Here is a 16,236-nt window from a genome sequence, read left to right as displayed (position 1 = left end):
AATGCCTTTGCAGTGCCAGGATTAGATGCTCTGTCTGTCAACAAGAAGAGATCACTACTTAAGATGAAGATCAACCCATACTTGTTGAGTGAACAAAACACATGTCCTAAAACATAGACTGGCAATCCATTGTGGAAATAATGCATCTTGGTACAAGTAGAGGAGCTTTACAGGGTTTTCTAAACAAAAAAAAAAATCGCTAGTTTGGGTTAGCTCCAGTGATGTGGTCTTCAGCTCTGAGAAAAATCTATGGACTAATACCACTGCACAGAGTGGAAAATGGTAAACCGGAAAAGGGAATGTGTTGTCAGTAGGCTTCAGATCCACAGTCTAGAGGTCTGCTGTTTGGTATTTCTTCAGGGAGAAATTTTCAGAGGAATTTCTGGTCCTAAAATACTGAGTTGTGAGTCCAGTGAACTCATGATCTCTTGTTTCAAGTAAAGCTGTGATTTGGGAATGAACTAAAAATAGCCACAAGGAATCCCTGTCTCTTGGTCAGAGTTGCAGAAAGATTTGTCAGTCAGACTAATTCTGGCTCAGCCTGCTTTCTCATAGAATATTTACATGTATGTTCCCCTCACTATCTGTGTGTAGATTTCATGCTTCATGAGTTGCAGCTGATTTTGTAAGGCTGTTTTACCCTCCCCAAAATATTTGTTCTAAAACCAAATTTCCCTTGAGCCTGCCCAATCTCTGAACTTCACCAAGGAACATAGCTGTTTCCTCCTGAAAAAATCAAAGTTCTCTGTTTTGCACTAGAAATGCTGCCATCACGTGAGTAATGATGAAAATATCCCATGTTGTCAGGCAGCTTGGAGGTCTCGTGGTGCTTTCTCCTTGTGAACTTGATTAGGATCAAAGTTCTAAAGCTTATGGAGAGATACCTGAATTTTTCCACAATGTATCGATGAAAATAAAAAGGGAGTATTTAAAAAAGTTTTTTTTTTTTCCTTGACAGTCACAGGAGTGAGAGCATCAGTGGCACAAACTAGACTGAAGGTCATAAGAACTCTCTATATTTCTCCCTTCTAGTGAAGCAAATTAACCCTAAGAGTACAATCAGTGTAACAAAGTTGAACAAGGTGCCAGTGCTCCATGGAGAGCAAAGGCACAGCGATGCAGTGCTGGGATAGGTCCTTTCTGCCCATATGTGACCACGTGTGCCTTTAGGCAGAGCATCAGTAGAAGCATGGTGGTCCAGCCTGTCCTCTGGCCTGTGAGCACACAAACACTGGCTGCCACCGCCCCTCCGCTGACACTGTCGCTTTGCAGCTGAACTTGGTGGCTTTCTGGGAAAGAGCGAGCTCTTGGCGGTCCCACTGTCTGTCCAAAGGTGTGCAAGGGATCACCTTGCTCCCACAACCCCTGACTGTAGCTGTTCATCTCTCACAGCCTCACCCAGCTAGACAGCATCAGCTCCAAACAGGTCCCTGAGAGCTTGGCTTGCTGCTGGCCGGTACCTGCGGTGTGGGGGGACACCTCCTGTCCCTGTCCTCAGCTCCTCATCTCTAGCTCAACCTGGGCTCTGCTTCTTAGTAAGCTGAAAGCCTTTGAGGCCATCCTACTTAGTGCTGCTAAAGCTGGCCACTTCATTTCCTTCATCAGCAGGCTTCACAGTTCAGAGGACTGTTCATGGTGCTAGCCCTTCCTCTTCCCCCAGGCTCCTCTCCCAGAGGAGCTTGAAACAGATGCAAAGAAAGGTAAAAAACCAAACTTCATTCCTACCCTAAGGAAACATCATGGAGGGACTCAAGTGGAGAGGAGAAGATCCCAGCCCTGTCTAAAATCCTTCCTCTGTAGATGCAGTTGGACCCAGTGTCTGGCTTCTCTATCTCCCTGGGGTCTGTTCACACGTCTGCTACACCCACCCCAGATGCTCCTGTTCCTGGGAGCAAGGCAGATGGTGCCACCTGGATAGTAGGAATCCACTACCCATGCATTGTCTCTCCTCTAGAACACTACCCAGAGACCCTACCATCACCCCAGTGCTGTCAGAAAGGGAAAACACAAGGTATTCCCAGAGCCAGATTGTACTTATAAATCTATGTATAAATGTGGACAGTCACTGCCACCTCGTGGAGATTTGCATCTGTCAGTTTTTTTTTTTAGCCAGCTGCAGGTAGAGATAAGGCTTCACATAGCTCCTGAATGCACTTCACCTTCTCCATCTACCAACCTGGACCATCTCAGCTTTCCCCCTCCAGAGAAGAAAAAGTTGCATTTCACATGGACATGTTTCCCTGACATCTCCACAAGACTTCAAGTTCCTCATACTCATCTAGTTGGTCCTTACCAAATTTGGAGGCATCAGGCTGGGCATGCTTCTCACCTGCTTGAAACCTCCACTGAAAATAAGGATTTCACAGTATAGTTCAACCTCCAGTCAGCTAAATCAAGTACAGTGCCCACTGCCCCTCAGAGCTCCTTATAGTTTGGTGCTTGTTCTTCTGGCTGAGGAAGACCTACAGATAAAGATGTCAACACCTGGTACAGAGTTGGTACACAGTTATGGCTTCAGCTGAAGAGCAGAGACTCCATGCCACATCCAGGCTTCTGCTAAGCTGGGTGCCTTCTCAGTCCTGCACTGCCTGTTGTCAGCACATTAATGGTTTACGTGGCAAGGTTTTGGTAATTGGGGGGGTGGCTGAAGGGTTTGCTTCTGTGAGAAGACACCAGAAGCTTCCACCACATCAGACAGAGCCAGCTCCAAGACAGACCTGCTGCTGGCCAAAGCAGAGCCCTCTGAGAGAACATATTTGAGAAAAAGTAAAACAAACGAGCAAAGTAAAAGCTACATAATAGCAGCAGGGAGAGAGGAAAAACACCCTGCGGACACCAAGGTCAGTGCAGAAGGAGGGGCAGGAGGTGCTCCAGGCACTGGAGCAGAGATTCCTGTGCAGCCCATGGTAAGTCCAGCTGTCCTCTGCAGCCCATGGAGCAGCCCAGGCTGGAGCAGGTTTTCTGGCAGCACCTGTAGCCCATGGAGGACCCACACTGGAGCAGTCTGTTCCTGAAGGACTGCAGCCCATGGACCCCACACTGGGGCAGGGGAAGAGCATGAGGAGTAAGGAGCAGCAGAGATCACATTATGAACTGTCTACAACCCCCATCCCCCTTCACTGCTCAGAGATGAGGAGCTGGAAGAGTCAGGAGTGAAACCAAGCCTGGGGAGAAGGGTAGGGGAAGATGTTTACAGATTGGTTTTTATTTCTTATTATCCTACTCTGTTTAAGTGCAGTAAATTTCCTCAAGTTGAATCTGGTTTGCCTGTGACTAATTGCTGAGTGACTCAAGATAAGGACAGGGAGATCAGGACCTCTCCTGTCATTTTCTCCCCCTGTCCTGCTGTGGAGAGGGAGTGATAAGAGGGGCTTGGTAGGCACCTGACATCCAGCCAAGGTCAACACAACACACCAGTCAGCCTCTCCCACCCCTCACCAGGAGTCAGGGAGCAGCACTACACAAGTTAGTCTAGCAAGGATTTCACCAGCATATTCCTCAAGCCAATTCCTTGGGTGGCTGAAAGTTGCATGTCACAGAACATGGCACAAAGAAGCTGCTGTGCCACAGTCTGTTGGCACTGGTAAAACAATAGAAGTTGTTTTGTGTCCTTGCTAGATCTAGATAGTTTTGAAGAATGAACAGTAAGAATTTAAACATTAGAATAATTACATACTCTTACTGGAATCATTTGGGCGGAATCCAAATTTAGCTTAATACAGGTCAAGGAAAGAATGAAAAGCAGATGGTTAACTGGAGATGAACTTAGGCTGACTGCTGCAGGAGAAGATGTGGAAGAGATGTGCAGGTGGCTAAGAGAATCCTTCCCCAAGCACATGACTGCAGTTTCAGAACACATGGATGGAGTTAAGGAGTGTCACTATTCCACGGCAATCTAGTCATGCATAGTTCCCTCGTCCACTCGCCATGAAAGGGGAGGGCCAAGGGGTCACAACAGTCGGTCCCCTCTCATTAAGCCTCCTCATTCCAGTCATGGGTTCCAATTTCTGTGCTCAAGGAAGTACTTCTCTTCCAGCTGGCCAGCCCACTATTGGAAAGCAAGCCATCTAACAGGCCTGCAGACAAAAACATCCCGCTCTACTGGTTTGACAGCAAGGCACACATCCCAGCCATTTCTTAGCCAAATTAAACAGACTGCAGTCATTACCCGAGGGGAGGACGACTTCCTCCTGAAGCCCTTACTCTCAGAAGAAACCTTCATGTGCCACATAAATCAAGTTTCTTCCAAACATGCAAGTCAGTTGGTCATCTACCACTTCCCTCTTAAAGGCATCTTTTCATATCATGAGATCAAAGCAGTCAGATCTGTTCATGCAAAGTGCAGATCTCAGAGTTCAATGAAAGAGTGACTCACCCTCACCACTGTCTCACTCCTTCACATGAAAAACAAGCAAGCAAAAAAATGCACCCACTGACCTCTCCAGGGTAGTACTTAATACCCATGTGGCAAGGCATGCGGCTCAAGTTTTTACCAAGGCTACTTATACCTGTTCCATTTAGGACAAAATGTTTATCTGCTATATCTAGGCTTTGTTAAAGGCTGAAACCCCATGTTCTTGCCTGGGGGAAGACTCAGTCCAGTTCCCATCCTTAACTGGGGTTCTCTCCTCCCAGTAGGGACACTGTTGCTGTAGGAATTGAGACTCCTTACACCTCAGGTATAACCAATAGACTGCACTTTCCATCACCTGTAATGACAGGGATCAACTTCAAACACTCAAATTCTGGCATAATTACACATTTGAAGAGAATATGCTTGCTGGATCCTTTGAAAGGAAAGTTTACCTAACATTAGATCCTCACTGCATGTTCCTCAAAAAGCAAAGCCTTAAAGAACACTTCCTTTCAAAGAAGTCTATGCAAGTTATTTCCTCCACACTATGCCTACATGCCAGTTCTCAGAACAGGAAGATCCCACAGCACCGGAAGATGCAGACTCACCGCACTTGTAGGAACTGCTTCATACCACTGGTTGCAGGCACAAGAGTTATTCCAGCCTTTCTGACCTTTCCTAATCCTATCTTTAATTTCCAGTGACTTCTTTGTCACTTGGATCTTTCCAGCCTATTGCAGAGTGGCATCCTATTAGGGGAGTAAACAAAGCGTTAAGTCAAATTCAACACATGAGCAGCATTTCTCATTAACTGTACCTTTCCCCTCCTGTAATAGGTAACAACCTGGTCTGGACTCACCTCAGCAGAAATAATGTACATTGCAGCACATCTTAGTAGCTTTCTCATTTCTTCGGGATGAAGCTGGATGTTAGGGGGTCCTACTGGACTTCACCTGGACTTTTCACCAGGGATTTTCAAAACCTTTCTTGCTCCTAGCTACCACCCAAGAGGGAATAAGCAGGCCACCCAGGACCTGCTTTTAAAAGCAATGCTTGTTTACAAGTGGTGTGATGTTAATGGTGGATTCTTGCTTCAGCTCCATTTTATTCTCTCCCCACAAGCCTGTCCATGGCACCACTTGAGGTAGTGGTTTCCCTACTTACTTGTGTGAACAGTCTTTTAAACATGCAACTGCACTCCTCTTAGTCAAGTAGCCAGAGCTGCACAGAAACCACTTTGCATGTCCTTCTCATTTTAGAATCACAATCCAGAAATTATACCCAAGAACATCCTTGATGGCTCATCCTCAAATAAAGGGTGTGGTCACATCTTAGACTAGAAAAATCTTGTTTCAAGCAGGACACATATGCAGCAAGCTGTCAAAGGCACCCAGTCCTCAAGAGCCACGAAATAAATGCATGCTTGTGAAATGAGCGTAAGGCTGAGTCATACATGAGCTCCGTACCACAAGCACAAGAGGCTCTCCCATTCCACATCATCTGCATATGCAGCAGGAAGTCTTGGTTTTTCATCAGGGATACTCAATGAGCAGCAGAGCTCACCTGGCCCAAACCACAGCAGCAGGCATAGCTGGCAGCTACAACACCGCTTCCTTATTTACTGAGCTCTTAACCAGGACGACACCCAAGCCACCAAGAAAGCCAATTTGATATGGTGGAAAAAAACCACAGCAGTTCTCCTTGGTAACACTGGAAAGAGCAGCTGAATGGTATAGAGGCTGTCGGGTCAGTGTTAATCTAGACAACGTGATGAATACATAAATCTAAATTATCTGGGGCTGAAGACACTAGGAGTTTTACCTCTTCACTCATCTGTTCCAGACTACTGCCCAGGAAGAAAGCAGCCCAACTGGGAGATTCAACAGACCTTGCTACCAATAGAACCAGAAGATACAGAACAGCAAGGCAAGACTGAGAAGGCAAAAAGGCAGCAGCTTGAAGTCCTACCTTACACTTCTCATGGTAGGATTGGTATTATATTCTGGTGTTTAATACACAACCAAGTCTTAGCTTTGAAGTCTAAAACAAAGCTTGACAAATTTTGAAAGAATGTCTAGCTAAAAAAAAAGAGGTAACAGAAGAAAATAAATCCCGCACAGTGACCACCCACTCTTCTACACTCCTAAACTCCTGTTCTGTACTGGCAAACCAGACTGCCACTCTACAGGTTGTAGCCTGGTGACTACCACCTGAGTAAGGTGGGAGCAGACTTCTCCTAAAGCAACTGTCAATACTATCCCATGCAACACAATCTTCCACCCCCAGTAACAGGTCAAGTTGCATTTTAAGAGTCTTTGTATCCAGAGAGAACTCCTTTAACCCACAAAAAACTGACACCTTGATGACACTACAAACTGGCTCACATTTTCATTCAAACACAGGACAATATCCAAAGTGAAGAATTTACACTTTATTGTACTCATTTAGAGAGATCAAGAGGATAGTTTCCACTACTTATCCTAGATGCTCATTTAGACTTTTTTTTTTAAGTAGAAAAGTTACAGGCTATAATTTAGCCGAAGCAGTCATGCTTCAATATCCCCCGTCATGCTTCCATATGCCTATGGCTGGAAATTAGATTAGACTTTTAATGGTCTCTTCCAGCTTCTCTTTATTGGCCCCAGAGAACTCCTGCACCTGTAAAGAGAGATTGATTTTTAGAATTGTTGCATTCATAATATTAGTTACATAGCATCCAGACACATATACATCTATTCATCTCTGCTGCAACTAAATTCACTCTTAAAACTGCGAGTATTCTGCAGATGTTCATCTATTCATCTCCCACTCAACTCATGTCAAAACTGCAATAAGACTATCAAGAATCACTTCCAGACCACTATTGCTGGAGCCTTCTAACACACAAAACAGGAGAAAAGACAATTGATCCTGAACCAGTGCTGTTCACACCAGTGTGTGTGACTCAAATATAGGCTTGAAGAGACTCCAGAGGTCACTGCATAGCAGAGGTAACTTAAGGTTACCTTGGGTTGCTCAGGACCCTTAGCAATCAAGTTCTGGAAGGATTGCTCCAAATGACCTGTCCCTAAGCCTGTTTTCTCTTGTGAGAATTGTCCTTGTTGCACCTTACACAGTAGAAAGACAAACACAACATTCATGTCCCAAAAACAGTGGCTCAGTCTCCCAGTACCCACAGGGGTGCAAGGTACAGAGCAGACTATGCTACAGGCCATGAAATTGCTTGCTTGATACTCATGGGTCCAGAGAACTGCCCAAGTCACCCAAAATAAAACACCACAAAAACGGGTTAAACGTATCACCTTCACACACTGTCACATCATAATCACAATTCTTCCAATTACATCATGAATGTATGGAACTTTACCCTGAGAAAACTGTCAGCAGTTTGTTATTAGTCAGGATTTGGCCCCATATTGATTTGAAATCAACGTCACCCAACACCTGACACTCACTTTCCAGGCACAATTCCATTGCCTTCAGCCATGGAACTTCCACGAAGGCACTGTTTAGAAAAGCCTACCTTCAGCTTGCTTGACAAACTAAAAGCCCAAGATAACACACGTTAGCTCAGCAATTCTTTATTCAGGCAGACAGCCGTTCACAACTACCCTGCACAGACACTGTGCTGTCAGAGCATGGTCTGCATCCCACCTCAGCCACCTCTTGGCAGAGCAGGCACAAGAGGTCCGTTCAGTCCTCTGACAGAGACAGGACTTCCACTTCACAGGAGCGGGAATATCATAGAAGATTGGTGAGGAAAAGAATTGGAAATACACTCAAGCAACTGCAGCTGGTGTGTAGAAAAACCTCACTGATTGGGTTTTGGCCTTGTGTGCTTGACAAATAGAACTTGAGTGTTTAGATAACTTATAGGCCTGTGAGAAACTCAAAGGCATCTTATCAAATATGCTCAAGATTCCTGCTTTGCTGTGAGAAAGATCAAAGCACAGCAGAAAACTCCACCTGCTTGAATTCTTGAAATACAGGCTAAAACAGCGGGCTCATTGATTTTCTAGCAAGGACTGAGTTCTACAGTGCCTGCATTTTCAGTTGTGTACCTCTGCCCAGGTGGTTTTTTTTGGAGATTCCCCAGTTAGCAAGGTAGCAAAAATAAGATTACTCTTTGCATTTCATGCATGGTTTGTGGTTGTTCCTGCAACCTGCTTGTGTCAGCTCACACAACAGGTTACACAGCGTCTACGTAAAAGCATCCAAGCAGTTGTTTCAGCTGCATGTATATTCAACCATACATTAGAGACTTCTGTTTGGTTGGGATTCCACAGACACATATAGTTATGCCTCTGCTTCATCATGAGTGGCACCCAGATAACAAGTACTAACCAAGATCAGTAAAAAGCAGGGTGCTAGGCTGACAGACTAGCAGCCCTAACCCAGACAAACCACACTAATCTCTCATGATGCTCTGCCTGTAACACTAATTCAGTTCACTACCTGCAAACAACAGGGTTTGCTTCATCAGTTAACTGCTGGTCCACGTTATGTTTGCTCTGGCACTAAGGTGAACTTGCTTGCACTCAAGAGTGTCTCAATGCCAGTGGTGCCCCAGATTCAATAGAAAGCAGGCTATGTAGTTTAACATTCCCAACCTTCTTTCACTGTTTAGCTTGCCTGCTCCAGTTCCAGAAGAGGAAAGCCTACCTTCTTTCCACTCTTGTAGAACTGGAATGTTGGCATGCACTTCACATCACAGTGAGTGGCAACATCCTGGAAGAGACAGAAAACAGTTTTCAGCTGTCCATGTCTGACAGATGTTTAATTTAGAACCCACTAGCTGCCTTTTGTTTAGGAGATAGGACAAAGCCATTACTGCTCAAAATTAATCAAAAGCACTTATTGCAGTCCATCACTAGCAAAAAGAGTGCAGTATTAACATCTCCCTCAAGTAAGCCTGGAAGATCCTTCCTTCAGCATTTAATTCATGCAACAGCAAAACTACATTTACTATACCTGCACTCTGTGTGTAAAACAGACCTCTGCATCAAAACAGATGACTGTCTGTAAGGCTCAAAAGCCTACAGCAACTCTTACATTTGCACTCGACATTTTTAAAGTACCTATTTGACATTGCTGGAACTGCTGTACAGCAGATATTTTATTGTGCTTAATTCAATACATGAAAAGGAAATAGTGCCAGAAGTGGTGTAAAGACTACACTGGCCACCAGACGGTTGTGAGCCATTAGTTTTAGCGAAGATTTCAAAGCAGCTTAAGGCATTAGACTAACACTGACTCCCAAAGTAGAGGGTCAGTGTTCCCAAGTTATCTAACATATGCCATAGGGCTTCTGGTGTGCAGATAATCAAGGTGGTTTGTTCTGTTCAGGTGCCCTCTAAAAAAATAATATCTTTCCAGTGTAAGTGCTAAACCCCCATCTCTGGTTCTCAAAGTTGACACAATCTCTCATTTTGTTTCATTATCTACAAGGATATCTTAAAAAAAATAAAATAAAAGAATAATTCTTCATCACTGTGCAGAACTCTTTAGCTGCCCTCTCTCAGCACTATGCAGGACCATACCTGGGCATCATCCACGTCAATTTCGATGAACACCACACCATCATACTTCTCAGACAAACTCTAGATTGAAACAAGAAACTATGCAGTTAGTGTTCCAAGAAAGCTTTATTTTAAAAGACACATTTGTATAAGTTGTAAGGCTGGCACTGCTTACTTCCCCCAGTGAAACTTGCCTTGTTACCTTAAAGCAGCTATTTTACTGACCAGAGCAAAAAAATTATTTTCTGCTCCAATATCTGGAAGAGGCTGTTGAAACTTGTTTAAACATACTCCCTATAGAGAAGAATCAAATATCACAAGATATAGGTGTAAGGCCTTCTCTTACAGCCTTTAGCTGGTCACCAAAAGATGCTACAGCCTATCTCATACTTGAGCAGGAGATAACATTGACACCCAAACACAGCTATAGCAGTTGCAACAACTGTGTACAGAAGGATAAACATTATTTCCACTGCACATCCCACCTCTTGAGGCAGTGCAATTGTTCAGTCCCTATAGACCCAAGCACAAGCATTAGGACAGCAGAAGTTAAACCACACTTGAGCTTCCATCTCTATCAAGGGTCAGTAGGTATCAGCTCTATAGTCTCAAAGTAGTTACTTCTGTGACTTCTCCCTTTTCCAGAAAAGGGCTGGCAACCACCTGGCAAAGGGAAGTTTCCCCCATGTCACTGTCAAACAGCAGAAACACACTTGCATATACTTTAACCCAGTTGTCAATAAAAACAGAAAGGCTACTTACGTGGAAAAAGGGCTTAATCATTTTGCATGGTCCACACCATGTAGCAGAGAAATCAACTACTATAAGCTTCTCACCAGCAGATTGCAGTTCTGCCTCAAATTCAGCCTATTAAAAAAAAAAGAACACATTCAAAACAATTTAGATTAAGCCCAAAGCTAGCTTGCTTTCAGCCTTAACACACTAACCATTCCAGTACCTCTTTAAACACTTAACTGGGGTATTTGTACCATCATGTAAGTGCTTCAGTATCAATTGTTTTCATCGGTGCTAGCAGCAGCCAGTGTCTTACAACTCTTCAATTACAAAAGACCACAATGCTCAGTCACCCCAGCCCACCGACATGTAGAAACATAAGCTAGAAATCCACCTAACCTACAATCCTCAACTCCAGCAGCTCTTTTTAGTGTTACCCCTTGAATGTGATCCTTATGTTTTTTAATAACGCATTTTCTCATTTCTTTCTTGGCACGAAGACTTCCATTTTCTTCTGGGACAGGCTTTCCTCTGAGGAATTTGAAAAGGACAAAGCTTTGCACACTCCTCCAGTTTAATGCCTTTTCCAATCAATGGCTAACATCAAAATAATGTCGTGTTGTTTACAGCATGTTTTCTAAAGGAGCCTCACAGGACAGTTATTTTACTTATTTTGCCAAGCAAACCTGCATGCAACATCACTAGCCAAAGCAATGCTACACATGCAGACAATACAAGTAACATCCAGTACTTACTCAGAGCTTCAAGTCTGTTTATTGCACTTAGTCACAGCAAACACTTTCAGATAATGTTACTTGGAATTTAGAGCTCCTTACATGCTATTAACTGTGTTCTCTCATTAAAAAGTGAATATTTTAGCACAACTGAAAGACATTAAAAGCAATAAATATTTGCATGCTAGCAAGGGGTAAACAAGAATCTCAGCAGAGGCAGAAAATGCTGATCAGCTACTTCCTGGCAAGTATGAGCTGCTTCAACATTCCTCAACTTTGCTCTCCTGGCAATGCAAGCTTCAGGAGAGCTGTTAATGTAAACTTTATTTCAGATTATGCACAGAAAAGATGGCTGTTTTACTGTCTCCAACTAAACAGAGCAGAGCATTAGAATTTTGTCAGCAACAGCTAATTGAAAGCAATATGGTTACGGCCACATGCACATAGCGGTTGATTCTGCAGTGCACGAGTTAACTAATGCCAGCTTCCACAACCAGCCACAGTAAGCCAAAACTTGATTATAGTAAACTATTCCCTCCCATTAAAGAATGCCATGAAGGTGAGGCGCCAAGAGTGCACACAAACTAGTCACAAGTACATTTAACAAGCAAACAGAGGGTCCTGCACCAACATTCTTATGTGTAAACCTATGAGTCTTTGTAACTTCAAATACAGACAGCATTACGCCTCCTTGTCAATACGACACTTTCCCTCCCAGTGTGGCTACGTTCAGAAACGCAGCCTCCACATCCTGAGTGCTTCCATCCTCGCATCTTGGATATTCACAGGCTACTCTGCTGCAAGATCAGTAGCTAACACTCCACAACACCCACTATCAGTCTGAAAAAGATGAGAACAGTAAGCTTCCCTGTCTTTCCACATTCCCTCCCTCCACATAGTAGGCATTCCTGCACTTCAGTCCCAAGAGTACCCCATCCCACCAAAGCTCAATGTTCCTGTACACAGCAATCCATGTTAGCTGCAACTACTTATACCACAAGTTCCTCAGTCGAGCCTCACTCCTCCCTACCTTCAAATGCCACAGCTCAGCTTTTGGTACAGCTTCCCACACCTCTGCACTGCAACGTCACCAGCTCCCTACCAATCCCACCTCCTGCACCTGCCACTTAGACCATCTTCTTCTTGCCCTTTAAGTCCTCTGTCCAGCTGCATAATCACTGCATTCTGCTAAAGGAAGTCCAGTCCTGGGATGCGTTTGTCATACGAGCGCACGCCTCAGGTTTGCTGTTGCACAGAACGAGGACAAAGTGGGAGAGCGCGATACCTACAGCTGGTCACGCACCATATGCAGAGACCCAGTCCTGACCACAGTCAGCTAAAACTGCTGCTGCAGAGTGAAAAGAGAAGCAGGGTCCAAAGGTGCTTACTCTTGCAAATTAAAAAAAAAAAACAACACACCGAACTAGTGAGAAGTCCTGAAGCTTTATCCAGGGAAATTAAGCTCTCTGGGAAAAGGGAGAGAGTAGTGGGGGCAAAGCAAGCTCCACAAGCAGTCTGACTGACTTTCACAGTTTTCACTTTACAGTTAACACAAAATACAAGCTTTCATATAAAAACCAAATTATCTTCTGTTATCTTCTGTTAACACAGAAGGCGAACCTCCCACCACAAGACCATTTGGTCACATTATTAGAGGATCTTATAACTTTGTTAACCTATACTTTCTTCAGGTAACACCTTACCCGGGAAGCCTCTGACCTTTTTTTGGTTACATTTTATTACATTTAGCTACAACTGCCCTGGGCACATGCAAGACCTCATTTTGCTTGTATTGTCTGCCAGCAGAAAAGCACATATGCATTCAATAAATACACTGGTAGGAGGCCTTTGTTTCCAAGGGCCAAGCGAGAGAAAAGACTCCAGCAATGAAAGCCTCTGGCTCAGCAGGGATTCCCAGCACCAGGCAATACCTCAAAATGGAAGCTACTGACCACTGACCATGCCGAAAGGAGTCCACAGCTCTCAGCAACAGGTAGGGTACCTTAAATCTGCCAGACAGCGTGGACCTCAGCTGTAAACACAATTTCCAACGCAGACCAAGTCACCCTTGAACTTGGATTAACCCAGTCATCAGCTGACTGCCAATGGTTACTATATAATTTAGCAGAGCTTTTTTTTTTCTTAAATACAGAAGCTAGCATAAACAGATCAAAGGTTCAAATGCCTGAACTCCACAGCAGACATCACGTCTAAAACAATCATATGCACCCGAAGCTGCAAGTTCTTAATATTTGCTGACCCAAATAACAGAGAGGCAGCTGGTATGAAGAGGAAATCTTTGGAAACACCAGCTTTTCAGCACTTTATCTACCCCATTAGCTTCTGCTATAAAAGGCATTATGTCCCATAGCCAAACCCTGCTACAGGTTACACCAGCGACCATCTCAACACCACATCCTAAACCAGCTGAAGCAATGCTCCTTCCGTCCACTAGCGGGGACTTGAGAGGGACCAGCAGAGCGCCCTGAAGCAGACATTCTTCAGAAGCCAGCCAGTTTCTGAAGAGGTGGGCAAGGGAAGGAGCCACGTCCAACTAGCTGTCATGTTCACATCGTTTGCAGATGTCACTCACATAAGCTTTTGCAGGCAGTGGAAGAAGGGGTTTTCCTCTTTGTGTCAGAGAAGAATACAAATCTGCCTTAGTGAAAAACAGAATTAATCCAGAAATCCCAGTTACACTGTACTTGAATACCCTGTGCTGCTGATGTTAAAATCTTATTGTCAGCAGGACTGTTGAGTCCGTGTTCTCTATGGATGAGCAACAAAACCACGCTTTAACTCCACACTATTAATCCATGCTCATAGCTGGGAGGATAGTGGAAGCCTATTCCACTTTAAGTTAGAGCAGGCTCTTCCTCCAAAGCCAGGTTTATTGACTTTCAGTTTTTAAGCTGTTTCAGCCTATACCAAAAACCTCAAACCTTATTCAAAAAGTTCACCACTTCTGTTCCTCCATAAACTGAGAAGGCAGAAGTGAGAAAGATGCAAACCAGGATAAGAATTTCAGGTTGAACTCACACAGTGTTCTGTCTCCAGGACCTGAAAGACAAGGCGTCGAATTCATCTTAGCTTCAAGGAGCTCCCTGCATTCACAGGTATTTAAGCTGTGGTCACAAGAATTAGTCTGCTCATGTGTTAGCACCTTAGAGGTCTGCCATGCTTTTCATTTATTTGGTGAACTGACTACAGCAGAGTATAGCCTAGAAGACAAACCTGGATGCCACACAACATCACTCACAGGCCCCTCACAATCAGATCAAGCCAACACTTCAATCAAATTTCAAATTCAAAATGCAAGACTAGCCCAACAGTATTTTCCCCTGAAATGAAGAGCTCACTAAGTTTACACAGAGGATATTTTTTGAGATCGGGGTTTACAAGTTACAGCTAACAAATATCCCATCGTCGTCTATCAACCACGTCAGCTGCTGTGCACAAGACCACACACTATTTCATCACCGGCAGTGTATTTTCCATGCGTTGGTCTAAGCTTTATTACTATTCTGTAGCACAAAGCCACAGATATGTTTGTATTCACAGAACCATTCAAACAATGAGGTGCTGCATTAGTGTACTAAACAAGTCAGACAGCACCATCACAAGTGAAATACTTATGCCAGCAACTCTTTTATTTAAGTATAGCAATGGCCTCTAGTAATTTCTTTCAAGTCAAGAAAACTGGATTAATGTTTTCCATGAACTCCTCTGCAGAAACACACCACAATTTAAGCCAATTTCTACCGAGAAAGCCATCCACTCCCCTACACAATGGCAGCAGGCAAGGCAAGCCAGGACTTCTCCATTAGGGCATCGTAGTATCCCCCTACCAGTACGAGAAATGAAACACGACATTTCCTTAAGTTTTCAAAGCGAGATGAACAACAATCTGTCATAACACGAGGTTACATCACCTCCCTTTCCATTCTGTCTGCAGCCTTAGGTCGTGCAGCTCCCTGCTCCCTCCCCCCAGCCTCCCCCTCTCCCCGCTGCAGCGGTGAAACAGGCTCCTCCTGCCCGGGCAGCCCCGCCGCCCGGACCGCGTTCCCGGCGCACACGGGCTCGCACCCGCCGCCGGCCGAGGCCTCCCCGGGTCCGCGGCGGGGTAGACCTGGTCGCCCGATCCTCTCCCGGCGGACCCGCGCCCCCCCCGCCAGGAGGCGATGCTCTCCTCGCCGCCCTCCCCGCGGGGAAAGGACGCGGCCGCGCCGTCCAGCGGCGGCAGCCGCCATGCCCGACGATGAAGGACCACGCTGCCCTCCGAGGGGTGGCCGGGGGGGGTCCCGCCGGAGCGACCTGCGCGGCGGGGCAACCGGGGTGGGCTAAGGCCTGGCGGACTCACCAGGCTGCCCAGGCTCTTCACCATGGCGACGGCTCGGGTTGCTTAAAACGGCAAGAAGGCGGCTGAAAGGCCTCGTCCCCGCGCTCGGCTCCGCCGCTGTCCCTGCGCTGCCTCCACCCGCCTCTGAGCTCTCCCGCCGTGGCCCCGGCGCTCCCTTTATGTCCCCGTGGCCGCGCCGCTCCGCACTGCGCATGCGCGGCCGCCCCCCTCCCGCCTGCCGGCCCCCGCCGGCGCCTCCCCGCCCCGTGGCGCGGGTTCCCCCGGGCGCGCTGGCGCCACGGCGCGCGCGTTCCCGCGCAGCGCCCAGCGGGCTGGGCAAGGCCGGGGGTGGCGGGGGGCGCGGGGGCTCCGGGGGCTCGGCGGCGGCCGGACCCCTGCTCGCCCGGCCGGCGGAGCTCGGGCGGTACGTGGGGAGGACGGGCTTTGCCCCTCTGGCCGGGAGAAGCGACAGCAACAACAACAACGAGCCCGGCGACTCTGCGAAAAGTGCTGTGTAACGATGAGCAGGAAGTATTTGGGAGGCACCGTCCGTTG

At 46.0% G+C, this 16,236-nt stretch overlaps 1 protein-coding gene across 1 annotated transcript; it reads right to left on the bottom strand.

The window, feature by feature from the left end:
• Positions 1 to 6,765: 6,765 nt before the first annotated feature.
• LOC136001928 (thioredoxin) lies at positions 6,766 to 15,880 on the bottom strand. The gene is made up of 5 exons (XM_065656668.1): positions 15,703 to 15,880; positions 10,636 to 10,740; positions 9,895 to 9,954; positions 9,017 to 9,082; positions 6,766 to 7,012 (listed from the first exon to the last, which is right to left on the bottom strand). The coding sequence occupies exons 1-5, from the start codon at positions 15,724 to 15,726 to the stop codon at positions 6,950 to 6,952; spliced, it is 318 nt and encodes a 105-aa protein (XP_065512740.1). The 5' UTR covers positions 15,727 to 15,880; the 3' UTR covers positions 6,766 to 6,949.
• Positions 15,881 to 16,236: the final 356 nt, after the last annotated feature.

Source organism: Caloenas nicobarica, chromosome Z, assembly GCF_036013445.1.
Source record: "Caloenas nicobarica isolate bCalNic1 chromosome Z, bCalNic1.hap1, whole genome shotgun sequence".
Lineage (NCBI taxonomy): Eukaryota > Metazoa > Chordata > Aves > Columbiformes > Columbidae > Caloenas > Caloenas nicobarica.
This window is presented reverse-complemented; position numbering and strand designations above follow the sequence as displayed.